The 19,012-nt window shown below is 34.5% G+C and overlaps 1 protein-coding gene across 2 annotated transcripts; it reads right to left on the reverse strand.

Annotated features, from left to right (window-relative positions):
* Positions 1 to 190: 190 nt before the first annotated feature.
* Positions 191 to 18,994, reverse strand: LOC101265122 (protein VAC14 homolog). 2 transcript variants are annotated; one of them, XM_004236883.4, is made up of 20 exons: positions 17,120 to 18,994; positions 16,846 to 16,959; positions 16,466 to 16,531; positions 15,188 to 15,277; positions 14,989 to 15,108; positions 14,582 to 14,610; positions 14,350 to 14,492; positions 14,156 to 14,250; positions 10,967 to 11,053; positions 10,702 to 10,809; positions 10,477 to 10,568; positions 8,077 to 8,158; positions 6,771 to 6,836; positions 4,419 to 4,534; positions 4,185 to 4,305; positions 3,803 to 3,964; positions 3,556 to 3,684; positions 2,358 to 2,426; positions 1,472 to 1,756; positions 191 to 849 (listed from the first exon to the last, which is right to left on the reverse strand). In XM_004236883.4, the coding sequence occupies exons 1-20, from the start codon at positions 17,213 to 17,215 to the stop codon at positions 841 to 843; spliced, it is 2,079 nt and encodes a 692-aa protein (XP_004236931.1). In that variant the 5' UTR covers positions 17,216 to 18,994; the 3' UTR covers positions 191 to 840. The 2 variants fall into 2 exon arrangements, with proteins under 2 accessions (XP_004236931.1, XP_010319386.1); XM_010321084.3 differs by having other exon boundaries at positions 16,466 to 16,585.
* Between the last annotated feature and the right edge of the window lie 18 nt (positions 18,995 to 19,012).

The following is a 19,012-nucleotide window of genomic DNA, read 5'->3' on the forward strand; positions in this document are numbered from 1 at the left end:
CAAATTACCGAGTACATCATGGACGACATGAATTAGGATGAATTTTTGGTAATAGTAGTCGTAGCTGATTAATTATTTTTTCGACTTGCTTTGAATTATTTTTTTCCTTGAACCAAAAATCTATCGAACAGATTAACAACACCATTTCAAAGAAAACATCAGAAATATCACAAAACTCAAGCTTTGAGAATTATTCAAATCAAAGTAAAAAGAATGGGATAAAGGATATAGTTTTCATAATACACAAAAACTGAATCTTTCTGTCTAACAGACGAAGACTCATGTATAAAAGGGAACTTTTTATCTCCTATGCATCTACCACTTTGCCTTGCCCAAAGTATTCCACATTTACGCAAGGTTCGAGGAGGAAGAGTCACATCCCAGAATGGGGTGTGATGTAGATAGTCAATTCACGGCTCGAACCAGTAACCTACATGTCTCACACAGAGACAACTTCCAATGTTATTCCAAGGTTCCCCTTCAACAAAAAATAACATAACCACATGGGCTAATTTTACCTTCTAATATCTTTCAAAAACTTTTTAAAATAGCTTTGGAATATCCAAGCTAAAAGTAATATCCCTTTCTCCACTTTTTCCAACTCAATGAATTTTGACAAAACAAATAACTAGATATACAATATACAACTTAGCGGAGCTTGACTATGCTTTCCAAAAAAAGAATAAGAAAGCAAATCAAGGTTGCTGTATAAGAAACCTTGATTAGGAGCAAAAGTAAACAATCAAAGTTGCAACTGTACTGGGGCTCTACGCCATACGCTTGAAGAAGGTGGTCCGTTCAAGTCTGTTGCTGCGACAGATTGTTTGATTCCTCTGGTCTTCATAACTCCTGAATTAAGATAGGTTCAAGCTAAGATTCTACCGCACTCAAAGAGCAAAGTTTAGGAAAGAAAGGAAGGTTTATTCAATGATCAATATAATAGAGTATATGGGTCTCAGAGCTTCGGCTCAGTGATGAAAGAATCACAAGTATGTGATCTGTGAGTTGAGGCACATCATGGACTCAAACTCAAAGTTTAGTATTTGAGTTGGGAAAAGGGTAGAGGAGCAGTTCTGAACTGGTGCACCAACTGGAGTTGGATAGAAGCCCACCGGGAATTTCCCAGATATAAAAAAGGCGCACACATAATAGAGATATGGAATTTCACAATATTGAAACACATACAATCCTCATTACAAAGCACTTGTTTATCGCAAATGCAAACCCACACCAATATACCCATCATTTGTCATTGACACATAAAAAGCACAACCCAAAAGTCCAAGAACTCTTTTTCTCCATACTCAACCCAGATAGAGAGACAAGCAGTTATCACGGTGGAAATAATTAACTACCTTAACATATAGGATATTTCTAGCCTCAGGTATTTAACTCTTGGACAAGTATCAGAGTGCAATATGCAACCAAAATATTATCAGCAAAATAAGTAGACACTATGAAGCACACAAACCTTCATTGATGAAGCAGAACTAAATCGTGATTGAGTCTCTGATTTTAGGTGCAAACGATGCTGCTGCTGAATTTGCTTAAAATGCTTCAGCCTAGAACTAAAGTTTATTCCGTTATGCATATCATGTGAACTCTCACTTGGGTTGCCATCCTCAGAGATTTGTAATCCACCTCCGCCGTTGAAAAATGGAATCCCAGACGATGTTCGTGCAACTTTCTCTTCCTTGAAAGAGTATGAAGGAACAGTTTTCAACCGAGTACGAAGAATCTTGAAGGCTGCACTTTGCTACATGAATTGATAAAGAATATCTACATCAGCAAACTTGATATGCAGCTTAATACATATAAGTGGTGCATATAAGAGTGATAATCAGGAATTTTTTTTTTAGATAAACTCTTGTAAAGAGTTCAGTAGTTCACTATGTTACTAACATAAAAACCAACTAATGAGCAAATCCCAGTAGAGAGAAATGACAATAGGCGTTTTTTCCAATTTGCCTCAGCCTTGGTGAGTGGAGATGAGGCGTTACCCAGTACCTTGTTGATGGTAGGTAGCAGGTATCGGTCGAATGATCAAGGTTTTTCCAATTTGAGCCTAAGTCCTAACACCAAAATTGTAATTAAAAAAAAAGGGAAACAACTCACGAAATAATAACCATGACATACTAACTCTTAGGATATAATAATACTAAATGGATTGAATAAATAATGCAACCCGGCGATTGCTTTTTGTCAGTACTCTTAAACATATGATTCAACAGAAACTCAACTTGCACAAGCAAATGCACAACTGCAAACTTTTCCTGGCATGCATCAGAATTGATATGCGGTTGATAGCAATAACCTTCAACTTAAGTTACCAATGGAGAAAATAATCCATAACATACCTGCGGCAACAGCATCAGCAGACCATATAATGCTTTTAATAACCATATGTATCTTCCAGGTTCAAGAAGCTGCAAGAAATAGAGCCACTAAGATACTCCTAAAAGAACTTGTTCGTGAAAAAGAGAGAAACCCAATAAAATTGCTTGTACATCATAACACCACCAACTTCATAAAACAGGTAAAAAGCAGAATACAATAGAGGTTTTTTAAAAATAAATACATAAACAAAAATAATCCAATTTGTCAAATAAATCAACAGCAATAGAAAAAGATATTATATAAAGAGTTAATCTTAGCAACCCTGATATTTGCAGTTAGTACCAAGAGTTCTTTGAGCACCAACAAATGACTAGAGGAAAGGGACTTCAAATAGAAATGCAGCAACAATTTGTAGGTAAAATGCATGTCCCTCTTACAAAGAGAAATCAGTATAGGGTATCAAGACAAGCAATTATGAGTTTGCAGCCTCCTCAAAAAGACACGGAAAAGCTGGCAATTCATAAAAGGCACAATGAAAATCCCAACTGTGGAACAAATCATCAGAACTAATGCATATAACATTCAACTATATAACATTACCACCACCACACAACACCCAACCTTAATATTTATTTCTGCCCATTGGCAGGTCATCAATTTGAAGTCTGTTAACAGCGATGTCAGAATTTCATACACGATTTCTCTCATTGGTGCAGTAAAGCAGATTGTCGAGATAGTTTGGTAGTAATGCATTGAGCTTCAAAATTTCAATCTGGTTTGCCTTCTTAACATGTATGCAAATGGAAATTGGAGCAGCAATTTCTTCACAAGCCTTGTTTGCACACTACACAAAAGACGCTAAATGCAAAGAAGACCGCTTTTAAAAACAACTAACAGTTACACTTCAATCAACTAGGTGGGGTCGGCTATAAGAAAAGAACAGAGCTTTCACGACCAAAAATTGAATTGATCTACTCTAAAAAGAATATGTATTTCCTTTTCCCTCAATCTACCGCTTAAAAGATAAGCATATATTCTTAGAAGTTATGAGACACTCAGGTTTCTCTGGTACTAGATTCCCTTTTCCGGGAGAACTCCAGCGCAAAAGGAATTACGAACATACATATGTTTATTTTCTGGATCATAAAGAATCTTAAATGATAAAATAAATTCAAAATTCTAGGTTTCACAATCAATAAAAGGAGAAATTCAAAACACCTGAAGCCTAAGGTAAGCAAAGGTTGGAGTCTCCAGAAGGTGGATCAACTTATGTAGTTGCACTAAGAACTTCACATTGATATCTTCTTCAACCAAAGACTGAATAACAGAACTTGCATGCTGGTATGACTGTAACAAAGACAGAGCTCATTATATTCACTGTGAAAAAACAGTAACAAATGCTTGATAGTTGCTACAGGCATGAGGAATGAGGAATGCCTTAAAACTTGCAGGATGTAAGGCTTACCTGAGCTAACAGGCAGAGGCTTATCATTGCCATTGGTGAATGGCACCAAGATGCGTACAAAGAAAGCAACAAGTCTCTCCCAGAATCTTTGATCAGTGACTGTTTAAGATCCTCCCGAAGGTCAGACAACTCAGGTGAAGTAAGCAAAATCAAGTTTAAAGCCTGAAACAAACACCAGCACACTCAGCGTACAGCAAAGACTACATTAAGCACCATACATTAATTATGAGCCCCAATGACAATATATCAAAACCAAGCTTGAGAGTTCTGTGATCACATGAAATTAATTAAATAAACAAAGTCTGAGCTCTATATCGTCGCACTTTCACTCTGTATATACGGAAGAGTGATATTCTCTTGATAAATAAGATATAAGTAAAACCTGAACCATCACAGAAGCAAAGTCCAAATCTGATTCTCCTTCAAGTATTGTGGACAGTTCACGGTAAACTCTTTCAGCATTTAGAAGTACACATAGCCGTCGAATTATCAAAGCCCCACGTCTGAAAGAGATTAGGAAAGCTAAGATATCAGCAGAGAAATCTTCAATAAACCAAACAACAAAAGCATACCAATAAATTTTCCCCAAGAAACGAAAAAAGAATATAGCATTTACTTCTCGAGGAGTGAGTGATCATGCTGAAAGCTGTGAACAAGGAAAACAACTAGCTGCCGGAAGTGTTGCGGATCTTCAGCTATGCATGCGTGCACCTCAAGAACCAGGAGCACTACCTGGAAGAGAATTTAAAGAAGACTCAGAACAATCAAAAATAGCAGGAAGCACCCTCTAAAATCACCCTGCGGAATAGTGGGTGTCTAGACTCATTTGAGACGAGCATTTAAATTTGGAAGTTAGAAAGATGACTTCAGCAATCTCAAACAAAAGTTTGACTGAGAGGCAATGTTTATTGGAACATCTAACCCATTATCTTATTTCATCTTTAACTTTCTTTCATTTCAAGACAGATTAACAAAGGTCAAGCATAATGGTTCTTTAAATCAGGTAATAAGGGTCAAACATCATTTTTTAAATCATCTTACTATACTGAAAGCGGGAAAGTTTTAAGTCTAAAGTTGAAAAACGATAATATCCCTATAATATTGATGGACATTTATGTCCATTTAAAATATATATTAAATAATTATATAATATACAAAAACATAAATACCTTAATTTTTTTTTATGACAAGTGAAACCCACAGCCACTACCCTTTAGGTGTACACAAGGTAAAACCCCCGCTCCTATGCAATAGCTCGACCACATAGGAGAGATAACCCACACTAGGCAAGCCCGGTGCAACGAGCTAGACCCAAAAAGCAAACCCCTTGCTTTCACTGACAAGACTTTTTGAACTCCAACATGTAAGTCTCAATCCCAAACAACGCGAAGGGAACATAAATACCTTGATATAGGATAATGATCAGTCATATTAATGATGCCAAAAAGACATTTCCTATTTTGGTCTCTTTGTTTACTTGTATTTACAGCTATTAAGTTGGTTTAAGCCTTTCTAAGTTCCTCGCCTATGTTCTTTGATGATCGAGCTACTATTATATATGAGTAATAAACCATCAAGTGTCTCCCTTTCAGATATTTCTGTGACTAAATTTTCTTATCATTTTTTCTTTCATGAAATTGGTTTTGTTTTGCTTTTCCTTTTTAATTTTAATTAATTCTTTGGAAGAATTAGCATGGGAGTACTATGAATTCGGGTATATTCTTGAAAGTTACACGAACTACAAGTCAACATTGTCAATGATTTAAAATAATTCAAATAAGTTTGAGAAAATTATAGTCAAAGAAAAATCGGCTGACTCCCCAATCATTAATACTTTCATATAAAATGGGGCGAAGGGAATAAATAAATTGATTTTGTAACTATTTTTTACACTCAGTGTATACGTCATCTTTCAATAGTCTTTTTATGATTTTCATGGAACTTTGATTTTCTGTTCATCTGAAGCATACCCTGTGAAATCCCACGAAGTGGGGTTTGGTCTGTTCATTTGAAGCTCGTGGAATATTTGTTGCCTACTTATATGTTCTATCCTCCAAAACTTTTAGATTTTCAAGAGTCATATGCTCGTACTGAAACTAAAAAGGTAGTATGATAATTTGTAAAATTAAAATGATGGAATTATAAAAGTAGAACAAATTATAAGTTGAATAACTGACGGATGATTGAGGGGCAATTTCATCTTTTACTGAGTTAGTTATATAGGATTTAACATTCATCATCAATAAGGAAAAATAATATCCATCATCGACTTACTCTTCTATTTTATATCTCAAACACAAATTTTAAATAAACTTTTACTCCTTGAAATATAGTACATGTGCATCGCGCGTATCCAAAAACTAGTAAGGTAATAAGAGTCCAGAATAAACTTTTCGCATTCATCCTCCAAAACAAGTGAATATTTGTGGCAATGAATGCAGGAAATATCAAATATCATGTATGCAGTTTAGAGCACTTTTAGAAATCATTCAAGCAGCAAATATTTGCCAGCCTTAAAATAGTACAATGGATTAAAAAAATGATTAATGTGAGGTAAGATTTTAATTCTTATTCTTCTTTTTTTTCAACTGATTGATAATTAGGTTAAGGATGATCTGGAAACAAGAATGAAGGAGTCATGTAGAGCTGTAAAATTTCCAGAAGAATCAAGAAGGGGGTGCCAAAAAGAATCACGGGTATTGAGTGCAAAGGGAAGGATGAATTACGGCCAAAATTTGCCAAGAAACTACGCTAGGGGAACAAAACAAAGGCCACAGCTAATGCACAAAACCTAAGTGAACTTTTGAAAGTCAGCACATGCCTGGAAAACACAACCATAATGCTACCAGAAAAGTCGTATTGGCTATTATTATCACTTGTCCATCAGAAGCTAGAACAATGGCTAGACCTAGCAAAGCAAACCAGCATGACAAACTCAATGAAAAAGAATAAAAGCAATAAGAGATACCTCATCGGAGGGATCCGATAGCGCCCTTAGGAGAGTGTCAAAGACATCATTCAGAAAAACCAAGACCTGTTTCGAAAAATTGGAAACATGAACATTCACTTACCAGATCAAACTTTAGAAGTCATAAAAAATACTGACAATAAGATATTTTTCATTATCTGAGTGTTACCAATGAACTTATTCCGATACCGAATATATGATACTACTTGTGAAAGTTGAATCGAATTTGTAATATATACACCTAAATATAATGCAAAAAACTTGTCCTAATAATAGTAAATCCATTTTTATGCATGATTTTACCTAAAAATACAACTATAGTAGCATGAATAATGAGCTTTATTTTGATAGAACAGAATATGACAAAACATCAAATGCAACTATGATGCAGCAGAACATTAGGTGATGCAGCTGTAGAGGAATAACCATGTCACAGGAGTATAATAAGGCTCTAAGATTTATTGAAGAAACTAGCACCTCATTTCCCAGATCCTCCATCTCATCCCAGAGAGAGAAGGGAAAACCACAAAGAGCAAGGAACTGAGACTTCTCTTCTTTTAAAGCCCTTTGCTTGTTTTACACAGATTTGATTAGTTACTAAATGAAAAATACATGGTTACACGCCCATGGATTGTAAGTACCAGCCCATCATGCTTTGTGAAATAAATGAAAAATACAAATTGTGGAATACACAACTATGTTTCAAACATGATTCATGACCTCTCCTGTAGAAAACACTTTTCAAAACTTTGTCTTGTTTCTTCAATAAGCATTTGCAGCTGTAGAAGAATAACCATGTCACAGCCACACAGGAGTATAATATAGCTCAAAGATTATTGCAGAAACTGGCACCACATTTCCTAGATCTTCCATCTCATTCCAGAGAGATAGAAGGGACAAGTACAACCACAAAGAGCAGGGAACTGAGATTTCTCTCCTTCTAAAGCCCATTGCTTCTTCTACACAAATTCAATTAGTTTCTAAATGAAAAATACAAATTTGAAACACACAAATTGTAGGTTTCAAACATGATTCATGACCTCTCTTTTAGATAACACTTTCAAAACCTTGTGTCCTTGTTCTTTAATAAGCATCCCAACAAGCAACAACACATGAGCTAGTACTTTTAGCAACTCAGGCTCCATTCTCAGCAATCAGCATTAAAAGATAATGGTATTGTATCCCCACTGGAAAGCAGTGTAGTTTAAGATATCAACTCCTATGCCATTCTGTAAGCCCATAAGAGAGTGTTCTCATTGAACAAAAGAATAAACAAGATGACCGTCATTAAATTTTAGGTCTTCACCTCGGACCGATGTCCATTAAGCAGGGTCCACATCCAATGTAATGATTCAATACGTGTCGCCTCCCATTCACTAGACAACTGCCTGATAAACAAATTGAGACAGAAAGTTAACTAAGCAATACTATAACATATAGCTACTTGGATATAACTATTCTTATCACAAACTCTGTTATGTTTTGATTTTCATAAATAATCCAATCACATTATTAAATTGGTAAGCTTTTCCTATATGTAATTTATTGATAGCCAAGTATACAGGCAGTAGAAAAGGGTCGTAAACATTTCCTAAGCATGTTCACTGTTGCATAGAACAAATGAATTGTACCATTTTGGCATTTTCATGCATTGTGAAAATTACATCCGAGAGCTACCATATCTAGGCATCGACATGTTTAATAATATGTACAACTGTATATTCTGTCAAGTGTCTCAGATTGCTCTCTTTCCATACCACCCAGCGCGGGCAAGCTGGGTTTCTATCCATAAGTTCCTTGGTTCATTCATACACATGTATCCCGTCCAGCGGCACAAGAGTTCCATCATAGTATTTGGCATCACCCATATCACCCAAATTTATTCAAAAGCAGGTTCGGCAATTATCCAGCTACAGTACAAAGCAAAAATAAGAGTTTGCTACTCTCGATTTCTTTTCCACACAAAAACATCTGTTTCACTGCATTTGCTTTTTGCAAATTTGTTTGGACATGCACCATGAGCTAACACCAAAAGATAAGCTCTTGTCTGAGGAGATTTAGTTCCCTAAATCAATTTCCAAGTCATTGCTGGAAGTTGAAGGCTCCAGAGTCAAGGTTCCAATAGCAGGAGTTCACTGAGAATCTGCCACTTCTATGTGCAGTGAAAAGCCAGAAAGTCTTTCTCATCAGCCATGTAGTACACCTGTTCAAACTCCTGTAACTAAAAGAATACTCTCTACTTTCCAGTCTAAGTAATTGCTTTTGAAACATAACTCTTACACATCCACTGATCTTACACATGGCAATGGTTGCCTCATGAAGATCAAACAAGAGGCAATAGAGATAAAAAGGGACAAGACATTAGCAGGATAATGTTGGCAATCTCAGAAAGTCAAGAAAGATCTTAAGACAATCTAAAATACTATACCTTTTTGGATCTCTTGAACCATTTGGTTGGAAAGAAATAAGAGATGCTTTGAGAACCAAAGGAGTTACCTAGATTTACCAAAGAATTCATGTCCTGAAAATTTGTACTTGCAGGATACGGGAGATATAGTGGATAACTTAGATCAGCTTATGGAATTTCTAGGTGTTTTGGGAATGTTACTGATACAGCTATGCTAGAGCTTGTAAGATTTTTTGGGTACCTTTTTGGTACTTCCTTTAATGAAACCTTTACCGTATCAGGAAAATAGAAGAGATCAACATGAGATTGACACCCGAATCAGGAAGAGTAGCTAATAGAATAAATAAACCTATTTGCTAGAAATTAGTTGGAAGGCAGGGAAGAGAAATGGCCCACATCCCAACAGAGCTTGTCAATTTCTGAACTGAGTTATGGTTTCCTAATATGATATTGGCTAATCATCCTCTCATGAGCTAGCATTAAAGATTGATATAGTGCTAGCATCCCTTTAGTCTACCAAAGAAAATTTAAAGAAATTAAAAGTAGAATACTTCAACTTATCTATTAATTATGTTTTCTTGTTTCTTTATAGGAGGTTATTACTCCACTTTCTCATTCTAGTAGTAGTAGGAAGTTATTTCCTTGTTATTAGGTGGGTAGTTACTCCACCAATGTTGTGTTTAAAGTTATTTGAATTCAATGGAAAGATAAGCAAAAAACTATTCCAGTTTTTGAGTACTTAAACTCGAGAAATCTCTCTTAACGAACCAGCACCATAGGTCGTAGCATAAGAACATTTGATTTCATCTTGCAGCGTCACATAACTAGATCCGTATCAAAGACCCTACCAGATAGGCCTAAGGTCCATAACTTAACATGGTATCTGGTCTGGATCCATTGATCCTTGTTGATGTGGTTTTGCAATGTTGAGCCCCCATGTTGTTAGCCATTCTACAGTAGTCCAGGCGTGAGGGAGGGTGTCAAGTCCTACATTGCTCAAGGCAAAAGGTTGTTGTCTCCTTGTATAATATTGGGCAATCAGTTTTGGGATTGAGTTAGGCCAAAGATCCATTTCTTAACAAACACAAAGAACATAAAAATTTAAGTATTAAGGTCATAGTTCTATAGTCAGAAGTATTTGGCTATTATAAAAATCATATTTCAACAAAAAGCCAACTACCATTATTTAATGAAACTAGTGAATTCTTTAATTGATTATCTACTGTACTATAAACTATCAGACATTTCAACTTCTTCAAATCTTCACAATCCAAATATCCCTCAATAAGTAACTTATACCTCCTAGCAACAGAGAGGATTGCTCCTACATCAAAACCCTCAGCTGGATCAGCCTCAATTGCACGAAGTTCGTCATTTGTTTCACGAGAAACCTAAAAGGAAGAAGCACAGACGAATAGGAAAGTGAGAGTGACAGACAAAGAAGCAAAAACAACGAAGAAAGGTAGCGCTAGAGGGGGGAAAACACAAATACAATAAAAGGAAAAGGGGACCATCTCCACTTACAACTCTTATTTTCTCTTCTTTATCAGATATACAAGGCAATATTGCTCCCAGAATATCAGCATAATAAGGGACAAGTTGATCTCCACCAAGTTTCACAAATTCATTTATCTGCATGGCACAAAATAATCTATTCAAACAGATTTGACAAGTTAAAACACTAGTATATAGTTAACACCAGAAGATATCGTAGCCAAGAGACACAATATCGGTCAATAGAAAGCAGGATAACATGGTACACAAGCAACATGCATATCAACATACTTACCCAAGTGATAGAAGTCAGCCTAGTAAATTCATCCTGTGAGCCTGCCCTTTGCACTAGTATTTCAGCCATGCGGCCATAATCTACAGACTTAAGAGCAGCATTCGTCAAGTTAGAAACTAACAAAGGACAAAAAGAATCTATACATTATTATAAAAGTTGAAAGCATCAAACTAAATATTGATAGACAAAAACATCCTTGTAATACTGATGACAAATATTTCCTTCAAGAACCATATTATTTCTCCACAAATCACTACAATAACCAATCTTCTCTTTTTTGTGCTCAAAATACCGAGAATTATAGAGTGGTAAAAAGTACTTCCATATGAATCAAATTCATTTGAGTATATCTGAATGGTCACTCTTGACTGATATATTTAATGACACATTATTTGGACACATGGAAGGACAGAAATTAGACAAATAAGGTATACATTGATGACACCTCTTCAATTTCTCTCTTTCTCTAACATAATCCGGTCCCATAAAACTTGTCCTGCCATTTTAAAACTAAATCTTGAGCTAAGATAATTAGAAATGCAATAGAGTCAACTATATTAGAGCTAGAGGGATCTAGTAGTTCTATTGGTTGGTTACTTGAACTTTCACCTTATTGGTAAGGGGGTTCGATTACCACATTACAATCCCCTCCCTCATTTCCCGTTCCCTCTCCCCTACATATATATTTTTTTAAAAGAAAACAACTATATCAGAGCTCGTACAACAACATACCCATTGAAATCCCACAAGATTGGCCTGGGGAGGGTAGAATAAACATAGATCTTACCACTACCTCATGGAGATAGAGAGGTTGTTTCTGAAAGAACCCGGCTCAAGTGCAGCAATAACAATATAAGAGCTCCTAAGACCTAATTTCAAACTGAACTGGCAAAAGGAGGATGTATTAGCTATGCTCTTTCGGCTGGCTCAGGTTGGCTAGTGGTTTCGACAAAGTACTAGATTGGTCATCAATATTTTATATAGACGATGATGCAGGGAGTGTGATTTTATTGTGGCTAGGCAATTAAGTGCTATATTTTGGAAGAATATTGAGTAAATATTAGCAACATATTCATGATATTGAACTATTTGAAGGAGCCAAATATCCATTATTATGGATCAGAAGCCCTCTTTAGTTTGTTCCTTTTTTTTTCTTGTGTAGATAAGAGATTCAGTTTGGGCTGACACTGGTTTGAAAGATTAGTTGTGATCCATCTAGTTCTATACTGAAGTCTCATTTGTTTGTATTAAAATTGAGACATTTGAAACTGAATAAATATTTGGATATTAAGATGTGGATTAAGATTTAGATGTTTGAATATGACTACACAACTAACTATTTAGATGTTATATTAAGATATGAATGATATATAATTAAGACTATTTTTGCAACATCTGAGTATATAGAGCTTGTCAATATACACAAATATTACCTTCTCAAAAAAAAAACTTCTTCATTTAAAATAAATATAAATTAAATTAAATACTAAATTAGTCTAATACGATATCAACAAAATATTTTAAGAAAATTATATGGAGGTTGGTTGTGTTGATGGCTAGCAGTGGTGGTTATGGTGCCGATTGGTTATGGTGTTGGGCTGTTAGCTAATGTGGTGTTGTGGTTAGCTAGTGTTGATGGTTGTTAGCAGTAGTGGTTGATGATGGTGACATATTGTAGTGATTGACAGTGGTGGTGGTTATGGTTGAGGATGGTGGTTGTGGGTAGTGGGTGGTGCTATCTGATAATGATAGGCGGTGGCATAGGCAGTTGATAATTGTGGACAATGGAGGTAGAGGTATAATGGATGGGATTGGTGAACTCATATTTGTAGTAGTCCTTGAATAGACATCTTAATGATATTAAGACTTTACTACAAGGCCCCTTATTACAACACCTAATCATTCAGATTGTGGCCCAGAGGTCAATGAAGTGATTGAGAACCATGAGCTTTTTGGTTCAATTCCCAGGGAGACAAAAAAACACTAGGTGATTCTTATTTCTTCCTATCTGTCCTAGCTTTGCTAGATAGAGTTACCTAGTACCTATTGCTAGTGGGAGGTGGCATGTATCCCGTGGAATTAGTCGAAGTGCGCGAAACCTGGCCATAACACCACAGTCATCCAAAAAAAAATTCAAACCTAAAAAAACAAAAGCACTAAATGACCGAGATCGGAAGGATTAGAGTTAATACCTGCATTAAGTGCAAACAAATGAGGTCTGAGAGATTCTAATACTAGACTTACTCCTTTTACCATACAAACACTTCCTAACAAATGATATTCATATTCATACTGCTACTAAGACTGAAGTTGCTTCCATTACTATAACCAATAGTGTAGCTGAAGTTGGTCAAAAACTCCTCTTTTCTGCCTTATGTATGGGAGAGGTCAAGGATTATGTAATGACGCCATTTCAATTTCAATTTCAATTTTATAACTTGAACAAATGTCTTCAGAAATACATATATACAAATATAAATATATATATATCAGTGAAAATGTATTTTATTGTTTTGTTTTTTTAGATGAAGAAGAAATTTTTTTATTTTTGTTACAAATTCTATTATATTTGTTGAAGTGTGTGACCATCTCAGCTAAAAGTTTAAGCTGTTAGAGATGCACACTTTAATTATTTAATTATATTCTCAACACGTCCCCTCACGTGCTGGCCTGATTTTTTTTCATGGCCAAGCACGTGGAAATTCTTTTTGATTTGGGTGGCGGTGAAATTTGATCTCATGACCTCTGCCTGCTTTGATACCATATTGCTCTGGTACCATATTAAAGTGTGTGACTATCTCATCTAAAAGCTTAGCTTAAGTTTTTAGATGAGATGGTTACACACTTCAACAATATTGATGATATGGTATACACATGCACAATAACTAGTTAAAAACGCTTTAAGATTTTTGTCAAAAAAAAAAGGATCTTACTAACCCAAAAGGATGGAGATACAAAAGCAGAGCAAAGAACAACTGTCTTAAATACAAATGGAAAGCGAAACAAATTACTAAACAAAAATTAGTAAATTTAAGTTGCAGGTTGAGGGACAAACATATATTCAGATATCTTTCATCCGAGCCTCAACTCTCAATATACTAGCAGAGGAAAAAAGTTGCAAGTTCAAAATTTTATTTTCCTTTGGGAGCATTAAAAAATATAACACACCACACATGACAGAGATCTTACTGGAGAATTCTTAATCTCTTGCAAAAACTCTGAAAGCGCAGAATCAGCCTGTTGCCGTATTTCATGGCTAGAATCACTCAGCATATTAAATAATCCTGCACTTCATCAAGTCAAGAGAAATCACATGAGTTAACAAATTTAGAACATTGAGTTGCGTGATAAGAAGGTTTTGACTTTGAAAAACAAGAAATTACCATCAAGAAAATCAGGAAGAAAACCGAGCATATCAATATCCGGAACACTGTCTAAAACTGTGATCCACCCAACAAGAAATTGGCGGACATGAGGATTGAGGACATTCATTCGTTCTCTTAGCAAAGGAATAAATTCTTCAATGCTGTGTAAGAAACAAAATGTCCAATTCAGTGGAAAAATCAAACTTCGGTTCCATCATGAAGATCCTGGTTTCCAACAACCCAAACTCACCTGAATTGCTCACTCTCTGTGACGATATCCTGCATCCAACAAAAGTTTAAGCACAATGTTATAAGTCAAAATACCAAAACTGTGCATATCTTTTGATTAAAGCAACTCATTTGCCCCGCTCTCCATAAAGCACTGGCGGTAAAAAGAATTGGGGAAAGGAAATAACAGAAAAGGACGCCCAACTTTTCTACCCAAAATTAGCAAATTTACACCATTTTGAACTCCTCAATGAAAAAAATACTCAAGCCTCATCTTTAGACTCTCCTTTCCTCTGCAACACCTCCTATCCTCCTCCTTGTAGTGTATCGAACTGGAATTCATTATCATCTAAACAACACATCATTTTTTAAAATGTTTGCATACTCTTCCCTCTCTGACCAATGCCTTCAAATGAAGTGATGTGTTACCTTCACCAGTCTATCTAAAAGATGAGCAGCACTTTGCACGTTGGCATCTGAATCTGCCGCAAGCTTACACAAAGCATCAAAGATCTGATTGAAGAATACGATGAAATCTCCTCTTACAACCTGCAAAGTAGAAAAAATGAAATCCGGACAACAAGAATCAAAAATACATGTGTTGTACAGGCTCCGTTAACTTTCTCACCTTTGCGATGTTATACAAAGCTTCACAGGCATAATAACGAACTCTGCTGTCTTGGTGCGAAAAAGAGTGTAAGACTGGCGGGACAATTTGCTGGACATCAAATCCAGATGAGAGGTAAGTTGCATAATGGGGAAAATAGCACAATCCTCAATGCAACATCCCAAAATAACAATAACAGCCACAGAAACAACATCAGTAATCTTTTCAAGGGAACCATATATAAAGCTACTTGTTCTCTGGATAAGTAAAGGTAAAAGCTACATATGATGTCAAGGAAGAAGTATTTGAAACAAAAAGTAAATTGTGAAGTGTAAAAGGTTAAACCCTAAAGTAAAATGAATACACTCTCTCACGGGAACGGGGTTGGAGTTCTATTATCTTTAAAAGACTTAAAACTAAAGCCTTTCCTAGTCCAGGCACTGAAGTAGTGTAAGAACAACAGTAGGCACAAAATCTTAGTTCTCTATTCACGGAATAAATGCACTACGATTGTAAAGAGATGAAGATTTCTAGAACAAAACAAATAAACAGGATTTCTTTATAGGAACATAATTTATAAAAGGTAGAGAATGAAAAGAAAACAGTGAAACTTCCCCTTTTGTTCAAAACTAATAAACAGGATTACCCCTGTGAAAGAAAGATATGAGTAATAAGATGGTGGACAAACCTACATCTTTATGCCATTTGCTTTTTCTTTGAGGAGCAAGTCTATGATAATCCAAACACTGATATCCAGTCAATTACCCGTATGGACAAAGTAATACACACACTAACTCACATCTATATCATTCTCCCAAATACTTGCTCTGTACTCTAACTTACAATCAAGGAAAACTAATTGAAACTAAGGCTAAAGATACCTGACCCTATATTCACCTTAGTAAAGCTTCAACATGCATGTTCTCAGTTTTATTTTATCTCTCTTCTCGTCCAAAGGTTTATCTATTACTAGTAATTACTAACAGCAGATGATGTTCTCTGAAAACACCAACCTAAAATTCAGATCTAGGCACATATAATCTCACCCTCAGTTTTATTCTTTGATAATCGAGAAACTCTCGAGTGCCAATGGCACACAATCAAAAATTTGTTGGATAATGGACCATCTACCCATTATGTGTGCCTAACTCGACATCACGCGTTGTGCTCTTACCACTAGACCAAAGCCTTGGGGCATAACCTCACCCTTTCTCACAGCTAAACAAGAAATTTATAGAGCATTTCCACAAAATTGAGAACTGATAGGAAACAAAGTTGATCACGAGGTAAACACCCTACCTTAAGGTGTTGTGCTGCATCTGAAGTCAAACCAACAGTTACTGCAGCCAGTCCTATCAATCCTCCCTGCAGCTCAGGTGTGTGTTTGTTAGAGAAGAATGCTTTCTGGAAAAAAGTTGCCTGTGTGTGGTTTGGTATAAAGTTGGTACCAAAAAAAAAGTGTTTGCTGATATTCAGTATTACTAATGGTTGACAAACATGTCGTTGATCAAGTTATATAAGTAAGAATTATGATATTTGAAAAGAAAATACTTCCACATCCATACGAGAAACACCAAGAAATTATTTTTTCACTAGAAATCATTTTTCCACAATATAATGGATATCATTTCCCAATATACCAAAGCCTACCACTCCAAAAGAGTAAAATTCAAACTCACTTTCCGGTTATGAGCCTGAGGTGAGTAAGTATACTCCTGAGACAACAAACTGATAACAGCAGTGATCTTGTCATGGTCACCCGCAGATGTCAAATGCTTAACAATCCCTTCCAACTACACAAAATCAATAAGCATCAATATATCAACTTTGAAAAAACCCAAATCCCAAAAACAGGAGGTGAAAAAGCACAGCTTTGGAAAAACCAAAACAAACCCAAATCACAAAAAATGAAGACGAAAAACAAAAATTCATCAAAACCCCATTAAAACAAACCTCTAAAGCAGCATTCTTGCGCTTCTCGTACAGCTTATCCGATAAATTACGAAGAACAGCTGCTGGAATCACAGATAACGCTTCCGCAGTAGTCATAACAAGAATTCAAACACCCTAAATTGTATGAAACAAATTCCCACTTTTTCGCCCAATTTTGTAATCAAATTTGATCTTCCCTAAGCTTCAACACAAACATCAATCTAAACCGTTTTTGTGCATAAACACACACACAAGAAAAAACTCAAACAACTATATGACTGTAAACACTGAAAAATTTGAAGTAAAACAGATCTAAAAAATTGAAGAAAAATTTTGGCCTAAAACCAAAATTGACTCGAGAGGGAAGATTGAAATTTTTTTATTTATTTATTTTATTGTAATTTTATTATTATTTATTTTGCTTTGCAGAGAGTGTTGTTTGGTGAAAAAAATATTATACGAAAAGTCTTCTTTTTCGTGATATCTTTTTTTATTTTTTTCTTATTTCAAACTTATTCATACTCCACAGATAAATTAACAATATTGATAAATTAATAATTTTGACCAAAAAAATAAAAATAAAATGGTTATCTTTTACCAGAAAAAAATAAATAAATGCCCATGCGTGTTCTCATTATACCACTTCCAAAAAATTTATAAAATCGATTTATTAAATTATCTAAAAAATATTAATTATATATGATAGTACTTGTTTGTTTATCTAGCTAACTTTTATTAAATCATTGTTGTAATTTTTTATGACTCACTAATATAATATCTAACTCAAATATTAATATATTAAACTTGAAGAGAGATCTTTTATTTTCATATATACATTTTTTTTAAAAAAATTAGTTATTAAGATAGTATTTATTGGTCATATAGAAGTTAACTAGCGTAAAGTTCATACATAAATTTAGATAATTCAAATGTCTATACTTTATTTATTTTAATAATGAAATATAACACATAATTATCATTTCCAATTTCAAATAAGTTGAATCATGTTTTTCTCATTTCGCAATTTAAACAATTTATTATCATCATATATAATTAAAATATTCATAAATAATATTACTAATATTAAAAAATTAAATCAATTTAAAATTTATCGTCAACCAGTAGTTAATATTTATATGAAATCGGCTAAATCTACAATGATATCAAGCAAACATAAAATCAAATTAAGATGATTTTATTGTACCAACATAAAATGTCTTTAATAAATAATGTCAAATTTTTAAAATGTAAATAAATAAATATTATAATAACGAAAATAAAGCACAACACATATGTTACTCTGGTTCTTCTCAATGATACTTTTATTTTTGAAATATATTCAAAATATAACCTCATCAGAAATTGTACTTAATACTTTCTTTTTTTTATATAAGGCATCAACCGATTAATGAAAAAATATTATTATATCTGATTTCATAAAAAAGAAATAGTGTAATATAATTTTCTAAAGAAATCCAATTGACATTGTTAGTGTCCATTTGGATCGACTTATTTTAGGTGTTTTAAAGCCAAAACAATTTTTAAACAGTTTTGAAATATTTCGACAAAGTTAAAAAGTGCTTATAGACACTTATTTTAAAACCAAAACAACAAAAATAAGTCAAAAGTCACAAGTTAATAAACCTAATCTATGTCTTTTAACTTATAAATCATAAGTCAAAAGTTAATCCAATTTCTTTGTCGGTGTAATATTTTTTTAGAGATGCTTCACAAAATTACAACAGTTCCATAATATCAGTATTTCCTTTGTATAAATAACTCTTGCCTTAGAGCCCAACAAAAAATAACAAACATACCGAATATAATCCCGCAAGTGGGATCTGAGGAGGGAAATGCTATATCAATAGCCGAACCACGATGCATCATCAAAACAAGCTAAAACCAAAATAACAA

This window comes from Solanum lycopersicum, chromosome 4 (genome assembly GCF_036512215.1).
Source record: "Solanum lycopersicum chromosome 4, SLM_r2.1".
Classification (NCBI taxonomy): Eukaryota; Viridiplantae; Streptophyta; class Magnoliopsida; order Solanales; family Solanaceae; genus Solanum; species Solanum lycopersicum.